This window comes from Nerophis ophidion, linkage group LG07 (assembly GCF_033978795.1).
Source record: "Nerophis ophidion isolate RoL-2023_Sa linkage group LG07, RoL_Noph_v1.0, whole genome shotgun sequence".
Classification (NCBI taxonomy): Eukaryota; Metazoa; Chordata; class Actinopteri; order Syngnathiformes; family Syngnathidae; genus Nerophis; species Nerophis ophidion.
In genome coordinates this window covers 4282420-4293639 of record NC_084617.1, presented here as the reverse complement: position 1 = coordinate 4293639, position 11220 = coordinate 4282420, and the positions used below count along the sequence as shown (strand labels likewise).

General features: G+C 41.1%; 1 protein-coding gene across 2 annotated transcripts in view; it reads right to left on the bottom strand.

Annotated features, from left to right (window-relative positions):
• Window positions 1-442: 442 nt before the first annotated feature.
• dnmt1 (DNA (cytosine-5-)-methyltransferase 1) overlaps window positions 443-11220 on the bottom strand; it is a 69276-nt gene continuing 58498 nt past the window's right edge. For both annotated transcript variants that reach the window (XM_061905209.1, XM_061905211.1), the window contains 4 exons: window positions 11035-11198; window positions 4714-4830; window positions 4531-4624; window positions 443-596 (listed from right to left, as the gene is read on the bottom strand). In XM_061905209.1, the coding sequence (XP_061761193.1) occupies window positions 559-596; window positions 4531-4624; window positions 4714-4830; window positions 11035-11198 (413 nt within the window). In that variant the 3' untranslated portion in view covers window positions 443-558. The remainder of the gene's footprint in view (window positions 597-4530; window positions 4625-4713; window positions 4831-11034; window positions 11199-11220) is intronic.

Sequence of the window (11220 nt, the reverse complement as noted above, 5' to 3'; positions counted from 1 at the left end):
ACCGATTTTTTTATTTATTTCATTTTAATCTTCTATTCCCCCCCCCTCCCCTTGTTTACCTGTATCTCATCTTTTTTTGTAAGGGGCGCTGGAAGCCGGCAGACCCGTCAGCGATCCTGTTCTGTCTCCCTGTAATGTTTGTCTGATCTTGAATGGGATTGTGCTGAAAATTGTAATTTTCCTGAAGGAACTCTCCTGACGGAATGAATAAAGTACTATCTAATCTAATCTAATCTTTAATTAGGATGAAGATTTCTGGTTGTTAGCAGATTAATTGATTGGAACTTTTATTAGTAGATTGCACAGTTCAGTGCGTATTCCGTACAATTGACCACTAAACGGTAACACCCGAATACGTTTTTCAACTTGTTTAAGTCCACGTTAATCAATTCATGATTATTTAACTCGCTGTGATGTCATTGCAGTCGTACAAGCAAGCGAGTCCATTTCATAAGAGCTTTATTTGAAATATTACATATAAAACTACGTACAATTTAACAAGATTAAAAGCACATTGAAAAGTAAAAAAAAAAGAGATGAGAATAAATCGAAGACAAGTCAGTCTGACACTTCCATCTTCTCCTGCTTGATGTTGTCTGGAGAAGGACAGCAGAAGTTAGTAAATACTGACGTTCATTTGATGTTAACTGGATAAATAAAATACATTTTTACAAGTTACTCTATGTTTTGTATTTCTCCCCCCCTCTCTCAAAGTTATTTTATTTTCCATTCAAAGATCAGCATCAACACGAATGGCCCATCAAAGCCTAAATAACACTGCACCAGCGCCACTTAAGCACTTTGTCCAGTTTATATCTGCTGTGACACTAGAAACACACGAGCCTCCACCAGGGGGCGGTGTAGTGTAACCAGATGTAAAACCTCTTTTGCACAATCAGCCTATTTTATATAAAGCGATGAAGGAATGGAACAACCTCACAACAAACATGAAAAGTCTAACAGATGACTCTTCAGTCACAATTGAAGTTAAAAAGTGGCTTTGGAGCAATCAAAGCTGCTCACACGGTCACTGAGGTGGAAACTATGTTTGACATGTCAACTATTGTGTATTATATTTATGCACCAGAACATTTTTGTTGTAAACTGTGAGGTGTGTGTGTGGTAAAATCATGTTGTTTTTTAACAAATGACGGATGTGAACAAGAGCATGTATTGTCTATGAGTTGTGATGTAAAGGAGAGGTGGTTGTATTGTATATTAAGTATGACTTCACACAGCAAATACTTGCATTTCTCTTAAAGACACATACACTACTCTAAGTTAACTAGCTCCTCTGTCGTAACATGTGGATATGCAACACGTCGATACGCAACATGTCGTAACATGCGTATCCACATGTTGTGTATCGACATGTTACAACATGTTGCGTATCGACCTGTTACGACATGTTGCGTATCAACATATTACAACATGTTGTGTATCGACATGTTACAACATGTTTCGTATCCACATGTTGTGTATCGACATGTTACAACATGTTTCGTATAGACCTGTTACATGTTGCGTATCGACTTGTTACGACATGTTGCGTATCAACATGTTGCGTATCAACCTGTTACGACATGTTGCGTATCGACATGTGCATCCACATGTGTATAGACAGGTTAAAACATGTTGCGTATCGACCTGTTACGACATGTTGCATATCGACCGGTTACGGCATTACGATACGCAACATGTTGTAACATGTCAATACACATGTGGATACACATGTCACAACAGGTCAATATGCAACATGTCGTAACAGGTCGATACGCAACATGTCGATACACAACATGTCGTAACAGGTCGATACGCACCATGTCAATACACAACATGTCGTAACAGGTCGATACACATGTCGATACACAACGTGTCGTAACAGGTCGATACACAACGTGTCGTAACAGGTCGATACACGTCGTAACATGTCGATACACAACATGTCGTAACAGGTCGATACACAACATGTCAATACACAACATGTCGTAACAGGTCGATAAACATGTCGTAACATGTCGATACACAACGTGTCGATACACAACATGTCATAACATGTCGATACACAACATGTCAATACACAACATGTCGTAACATGCCGATGCGAAACATGTCGTAACATGCCGATGCGAAACATGTCGTAACATGTCGATGCGAAACATGTCGTAACATGTCGATGCGAAACATGTCGTAACATGTCGATGCGAAACATGTCGTAACATGTCGATGCGAAACATGTCGTAACATGTCGATGCGAAACATGTCGTAACATGTCGATGCGAAACATGTCGTAACATGTCGATGCGAAACATGTCGTAACATGTCGATGCACAACGTGTCGTAACATGTCGATGCACAACGTGTCGTAACATGTCGATGCACAACGTGTCGTAACATGTCGATGCACAACATGTCGTAACATGTCGATGCACAACATGTCGTAACATGTCGATGCACAACATGTCGTAACATGTCGATGCACAACATGTCGTAACATGTCGATGCACAACATGTCGTAACATGTCGATGCGAAACATGTCGTAACATGTCGATGCGAAACATGTCGTAACATGTCGATGCGAAACATGTCGTAACATGTCGATGCGAAACATGTCATAACATGTCGATGCGAAACATGTCGTAACATGTCGATGCACAACATGTCGAGTCGTAACATGTCGATGCACAACATGTCGATGCACAACATGTCGTAACATGTCGATGCACAACATGTCGTAACATGTCGATGCACAACATGTCGTAACATGTCGATGCACAACATGTCGTAACATGTCGATGCACAACATGTCGTAACATGTCGATGCACAACATGTCGTAACATGTCGATGCACAACATGTCGTAACATGTCGATGCACAACATGTCGTAACATGTCGATGCACAACATGTCGTAACATGTCGATACACAACATGTCGTAACATGTCGATACACAACATGTCGTAACATGTCGATACACAACATGTCGTAACATGTCGATACGCAACATGTCGTAACAGGTCGATACGCAACATGTCGTAACAGGTCGATACGCAACATGTCGTAACAGGTCGATGCGAAACATGTCGTAACATGTCGATACACAAAATGTCGATACACAACATGTCGTAACATGTCGATAAACAACATGTCAATACGCAACATGGCGTAACAGGCCGATACGAAACATGTCGTAACAGGTCGATACACAACATGTCGATGCACAATCTGTCGTAACAGGTCGATGCGAAACATGTCGTAACATGTCGATGCGAAACATGTAACATGTCGATGCGAAACATGTAACATGTCGATGCGAAACATGTAACATGTCGATGCGAAACATGTCGATGCCAAACATGTCGTAACATGTCGATGCCAAACATGTCGTAACATGTCGATGCCAAACATGTCGTAACATGTCGATGCCAAACATGTCGTAACATGTCGATGCACAACATGTCGTAACATGTCGATGCACAACCTGTCGTAACATGTCGATACACAACATGTCGTAACATGCCGATACACAACATGTCGATACACAACATGTCGATACACAACATGTCGATACACAACATGTCGTAACACGTTGATACACAACATGTCGTAACACGTCGATACACATGTCGTAACACGTCGATACACAACATGTCGTAACACGTCGATACACAACATGTCGTAACACTTCGATACACATGTCGTAACACGTCGATACACAACATGTCGTAACACGTCGATACACAACATGTCGTAACATGTCGATACACAACATGTCGTAACATGCCGATACACAACATGTCGTAACATGCCGATACACAACATGTCGTAACATGTTGATACACAACATGTCGTAACATGTCGATACATAACATGTCGTAACACGTCGATACACAACATGTTGTAACATGTCGATACACAAAATGTCAATACGCAACTTGGCGTAACAGGTCGATACACAACATGTGGATACAGTTGCGGCCAAAAGTTTGGACACACTTTCTCTTTCACAACACAACTGATTAAAATTACACTTCCTTTTTTTGTCATTCACATTTGAATTTTACAGTACAGATAAGAACTCAATTTTGTTGCATTATCTGGTAGTCCCGACCCCATAGATAAAGCAAGACATTCCACTAATCAACCCTGATGAGGCACACCTGTGAAGTGAAAAAACATTTCAGGCGTCTACCTCTTGAAGCTCATGGAGAGAATGCCAAGAGTGTGCAAAGCAGTAATCAGAGCACAGGGTGTCTATTTTGAAGAAACTAGAATATAAAACATGTTTTCAGTTATTTCTCCTTTTTTGGTTAAGTACATAACTCCACATGTTCAGTCATAGTTTTAATGTGACTATCTACAATGTAAATAGTCCTGGAAATAAAGATTAAAGGAGAAGGTGTGTCTAATATTTTGGCCTGTATTGTATATTATTTATATATTAATGTTATTTCTATATTAAATATTGGCCTGTACTGTACATTACTGATAAAGGACAGCATACATTACTGATCAAGACACATTGTTTACCTGCTGTTTGTTTTTCCTTCATCCTTTCAACCACACACTTCTTGATCTCCAGTCCGATGGCTCGAGAGAGGGGAGGCGGCACGGCGTTGCCCACCTGGCGTACAAAAGATATTACATTTTCCTTTTAAATAAATGGAAAAGCCTAGAAGTTCCTTCTTAGTGAGGAGTGTGGTCTCTCCTCACCTGTCTGTGTTTGTCCAGGACGTTGCCAAAGAAGCGATACGTGTCGGGGAAGCCCTGAGAGCGTGCACACTCTCTCACACTCACTACTCGATGCTGCTCAGGGTGGAGGACACGACCCTGGAATAAGGAGGGTACTATGAATCACAGGTGTCAAAAACTCAAGGCCCGTGACATCATTTTATCCAGCCTGCAAACACCTGGAAAGGATATGTGTACATCAAGTACTTCATATCTTCTCACCATTTTGACAGAAAAAGCATATGTAGCGAGTGTGAAGCGACCGGAAAAGGGTGGAGTGCCATCTCCGGGTTGGGGAGGAGACCCTGCCCCAAGTGGAGGAGTTCAAGTACCTAGGAGTCTTGTTCACGAGTGGGGGAAGAGTGGATGGTGAGATCGACAGGCGGATCGGTGCGGCGTCTTCAGTAATGCGGACGTTGTACCGATCCGTTGTGGTGAAGAAGGAGCTGAGCCGGAAGGCAAAGCTCTCAATTTACCGGTCGATCTACGTTCCCATCCTCACCTATGGTCATGAGCTTTGGGTCATGACCGAAAGGATAAGATCACGGGTACAAGCGGCCCAAATGAGTTTGGGTCTCTCCCTTAGAGATAGGGTGAGAAGCTCTGCCATCCGGGAGGAACTCAAAGTAAAGCCGCTGCTCCTCCACATGGAGAGGAGCCAGATGAGGTGGTTCGGGCATCTGGTCAGGATGCCACCCGAACGCCTCCCTAGGGAGGTGTTTAGGGCACGTCCAACCGGTAGGAAGCCACGGGGAAGACCCAGGACACGTTGGGAAGATTATGTCTCCTGGCTGGCCTGGGAACGCCTCGAGATCCCCCAGGAAGAGCTAGACGAAGTGGCTGGGGAGAGGGAAGTCTGGGTTTCCCTGCTTAGGCTGTTGCCCCCGCGACCCGACCTCGCATAAGCGGAAGATGATGGATGGATGGATGGATGGCATATGTAGCGTACTTTCCGGACCATAGGGCGCACCGCCGATGAATGGTCTATTTTTTTAAATATATTTTTTTCATATATAAAGTGCACCGGATTATAGGACACATTAAAATGTGTCATATTATGATTTTTTTTCTAAATGTAAACACTTCCTGTGAAAAACCGTCCAACCAGAACTCTAATAAGTAAAGTTCCTTGGGTGAATAATGTCAACTCACTACACCGGTATGTTTTAGTGCTTTCATGGCGAGTTTACTGACAGATATAAGTAAGAACTTTACACTACTTTATATTAGAAATGGCAACAGTGGAGGATGAATGAGATATATATATATATATATATATATATATCAATCAATATTTACTTATATAGCCCTAAATCACTAGTGTCTCAAAGGGCTGCACAAACCACCACGACATCCTCGGTAGGCCCACATAAGGGCAAGGAAAACTCACACCCAGTGGGACGTCGGTGACAATGATGACTATGAGAACCTTGGAGAGGAGGAAAGCAATGGATGTGGAGCGGGTCTAACATGATACTGTGAAAGTTCAATCCATAACGGATCCAACACAGTCGCAAGAGTCCAGTCCAAAGCGGATCCAACACAGCAGCGAGAGTCCCGTTCACAGCGGAGCCAGCAGGAAACCATCCCAAGCGGAGGCGGATCAGCAGCGCAGATGTATTAGGGATGCACCGATTAATCGGTAACCGAATATGGCAAAAAAAGCCACATTCGGCCTTCGGTGGAATGAGTTAAAAACAAGGCCGAATAGTGGCGTGTGACGCAATTTTTTGAGGCGGTGACGCAATCAACCAACGTGCAGTGACGTTGGGATATGTTGTGTACCTGTATAAGTGTATGAGGTTACAATGTTGTGTACCTGTATAAGTGTATGAGGTTACAATGTTGTGTACCTGTATAAGTGTATGAGGTTACAATGTTGTGTACCTGTATAAGTGTATGAGGTTACAATGTTGTGTACCTGTATAAGTGTATGAGGTTACAATGTTGTGTACCTGTATAAGTGTATGAGGTTACAATGTTGTGTACCTGTATAAGTGTATGAGGTTACAATGTTGTGTACCTGTATAAGTGTATGAGGTTACAATGTTGTGTACCTGTATAAGTGTATGAGGTTACAATGTTGTGTACCTGTATAAGTGTATGAGGTTACAATGTTGTGTACCTGTATAAGTGTATGAGGTTACAATGTTGTGTACTTGTATAAGTGTATGAGGTTACAATGTTGTGTACCTGTATAAGTGTATGAGGTTACAATGTTGTGTACCTGTATAAGTGTATGAGGTTACAATGTTGTGTACCTGTATAAGTGTATGAGGTTACAATGTTGTGTACCTGTATAAGTGTATGAGGTTACAATGTTGTGTACCTGTATAAGTGTATGAGGTTACAATGTTGTGTACCTGTATAAGTGTATGAGGTTACAATGTTGTGTACTTGTATAAGTGTATGAGGTTACAATGTTGTGTACCTGTATAAGTGTATGAGGTTACAATGTTGTGTACCTGTATAAGTGTATGAGGTTACAATGTTGTGTACCTGTATAAGTGTATGAGGTTACAATGTTGTGTACCTGTATAAGTGTATGAGGTTACAATGTTGTGTACCTGTATAAGCGTATGAGGTTACAATGTTGTGTACCTGTATAAGCGTATGAGGTTACAATGTTGTGTACCTGTATAAGTGTATGAGGTTACAATGTTGTGTACCTGTATAAGTGTATGAGGTTACAATGTTGTGTACCTGTATAAGTGTATGAGGTTACAATGTTGTGTACCTGTATAAGTGTATGAGGTTACAATGTTGTGTACCTGTATAAGTGTATGAGGTTACAATGTTGTGTACCTGTATAAGTGTATGAGGTTACAATGTTGTGTACCTGTATAAGTGTATGAGGTTACAATGTTGTGTACCTGTATAAGTGTATGAGGTTACAATGTTGTGTACCTGTATAAGTGTATGAGGTTACAATGTTGTGTACCTGTATAAGTGTATGAGGTTACAATGTTGTGTACCTGTATAAGTGTATGAGGTTACAATGTTGTGTACCTGTATAAGTGTATGAGGTTACAATGTTGTGTACCTGTATAAGTGTATGAGGTTACAAGCACACACTTATTGAGATTTACTTGAGCCTTCTGTTTACATTATTAGCATATCTACTGTGGCTAAGCAGACTTTTGCCAAAAGGACAATAATTCATTTGTTGTGGGTTTATCCACTTTAATGCACTTTATTTATTTTTTTGGAATGCATGTTTTGTGTGAAGGCCTAATATAAATGAAAAACTGTGCTTTTTTTGAAAAGCAAAGGCTACTGGAATATTAAAAAACTGTCAATACTCAATAAAAAATTACTTTATTTGAAAAACATGTCTAAATATTTATTCTAGGCTATTTATGCAATATTTAATTTTTTTTTGAAAAACTGCATTCATTATTCGGTATTCGGCCTTCAGCCAAGCGTTTAAATTTTATTCGGCTTCGGCCACAAATTTTCATTTCGGTGAATCCCTAATATATATATATATACATATATATAATAAATAAATAATGAATGGGTTGTACTTGTATAGCGCTTTTCTACCTTCAAGGTACTCAAAGCGCTTTGACACTACTTCCACATTTACCCATTCACACACACATTCACACACTGATGGAGGGAGCTGCCATGCAAGGCGCTAACCAGCACCCATCAGGAGCAAGGGTGAAGTGTCTTGCTCAGGACACAACGGACGTGAGGAGGTTGGTACTAGGTGGGAATTGAACCAGGGACCCTCGGGTTGCGCACGGCCACTCTCCCACTGCCCCACGCCGTCCCTAGAGTAGACAATTTCCTATCACTATTATCATTATAAATGTGATATACAATTCTATAACATGCACGCAAAGAATGTTTTCCAATTGGCAACTCTATCTTGTAGCCACACCCCCTAAGGCACGTTACTTCCAGTGTTTTGACCTGAGTTTATAATCCGCCATTTCAAAAAAGATACCTTCTCGCTGGCTACTAATAAATAATCTAAAAGGGCAACTGATTTGGAACTAACAATGTTCAGATTAAAATCATCCAAATATGATTACCAAAGTGGACAGCCGTAAACTTTGTGGGTCGAAGAGCGAACGGAAGCAACGAAAAATAAGATAGCTCATTGGTTTGGTAACTAGCGAGCTTGTTTCGGGGCTCCTGATAGTCTCCCTGTCCTGCAACTCAGTGCAGCATTTAGGCAAGAGGAACAGCAAGTACCTGCTGCGCTAAGGCAGTCCTTCTCAAATAGTGGGGTGGGTCCGGGTGGGGGGGGGCGCGGTGCAATGCTGTACCAGAATATGATGAAGCCTATCTATTACTTGGCTTCACTGTCACCACGGTAGGAGATGAGATGTGTTGTTTTCTTTATTGTTTATAAGTTTCCAATGTTATGCACAGGTATAGTTAACTTTAATTTCATAGACAAATTATAATATTTATTTAATACAAAACAAGACTTGCTCTTTTGTCACAAAAATAAATGTTTAAAAACGTGTTTTCCTGGATAATCAAATTTTCCATGTAGCATAAGTTTACAAAAAGCCACTACTGACCCAAAGTGCATTAAAAATTTATTTTTTTTTGGATGAAAATAGAAAATAAGTACAGACAAGGCTATAAATATACAGCTTAACGAACCAAACAATAAAATGGCAAAACACATTAGAAATAAAATAAGGAATATCCATAAAAACAGTAAAAAGTCATAAATAAAAACAGGAAAATGTCCAGCTCAGCATGTGTTAAACGCCAGCGCAAACAAGTGAGTTTTAGTTGTAATTATTATGCTTTACTAATGTTATTATATTGCCAACTAAATTCAACTTTTTGGTAATCATCAAAGATTATATACCGCAGAGGTCGTTGGCCATTCTGGTTTTCAGGTCCTCTTTTAGGAGGCTTTGGCCCAATACATTTTTTCCTTTGTTTTAGTTTTTTTGTGTAATGTTCTAATCGGGTGTGTGTTAAATTTTTGGAATGTGTCTCAGGGTAATAAAAAAACGAGCTGCAGGCGGCATTTTGGCCACACCTGCTGTATGCAGTGACTGAATACACTGTCCATTGCTCATTTCATTTATTTTTTCCGTTTTTTATTCTCTATCGCTTTCATTTTGTTATAAAGCCTTGCTCTTGTTTTTTTGCATACCGTGTTTCCTTGAATTGCCACTGGGGCGCTAATTAATTTAAAACCTCTTCTCACTCCGGCACTTACCAAAGGCATGTGGTACATTTAGGCCTGCGCTTATAAATTTGAGTGTGATGTAAGGATACCATCATGAAAAGCACATCTAATTAAAAAAAAAAAAATGTTATTATGGTCTTACCTTTACTTATAAATGAAGTCCATGCGCAGCTCCTTCTGATCAAAAGCATCAATAACTTGTTTATAGAAGTATTGAAAATATTGAAAAAGAAACTGAAGCTATTGACGCTATTCATAGCCATAGCATGGCCGAATAGCTGCGTTAGCATCGCCGGTAAAATGTGCGGACCAAACGATCAGGACTTTTGCATCTTTTGACACTGGAGCAACTTAAATCAGTCGATTGGTAAGTGTTTGTTTTGCATTAAATGTGGGTGGAAGGAAACGTAATATAGTTGCAAATGCATCTGCAGGTTATCCATACATCTCTGTGCCATGTCTGCTTTAGCACCGCCGGTAAATAGCATGTTAGCTTCGATTAGCGTAGCATGTTAGCATCGATTAGCTGGCAGTCAACATCAACAAAACTCACCTTTGTGATTTCGTAGATTTTATCGTTGCAAATGCATTTGCAGGTTATCCATACATCTCTGTGCCATGTCTGCCTTAGCATCGCCGGTCAAATGTGGAGACACTCTGGTACATTCAACAGGGGTCTGGCGGCAGACACTTTGGCATCTTGGGGCCAGTGGTGCAACTTGAATCCCTCCCTGTTAGTGTTGTTACATCCTCCGACAACACACCGTCAGGCATGATGTCTCCAAGGTTCCAAAAAATAGTCCAAAAAACGGAAAATAACAGAGCTGAGACCCGGTGTTTGTAATGTGTTGAAAATGAAAATGGCGGGTGTGTTACCTCGGCGACGTCACATTCTGACGTCATCGCCTCCAGCGCGATAAACAGAAAGGCGTTTAATTCGCCAAAATTCACCCATTTAGAGTTCGGAAATCGGTTAAAAAAATAGATCTTTTTTCTGCACCATCAAGGTATATATTGACGCTTCCATAGGTCTGGTGATAATGTTCCCCTTTAAAACCATGAAACGCCTCTAGGAGTCTTGTACGTGTTTAAGTGGGCACATAGTAATCAAAGAGCCAATCAGGTGGCACTACCTGCTTTCCCATTGGCTCCGGGTTGGTGACGGTGGTGCTGAAGAAGCCGTCCCACTCCAGCCGGCCGTAGAGCCCCGCCCAATGGTTGTGTCGGTTGCCCGTGTGCGGCAGACACCAGGGGATCAGCGTGTTGAACTGCCTGTCCGCCGGGTCGCACGGTTTCCCTGGCAACCAGACCAAAGCGTG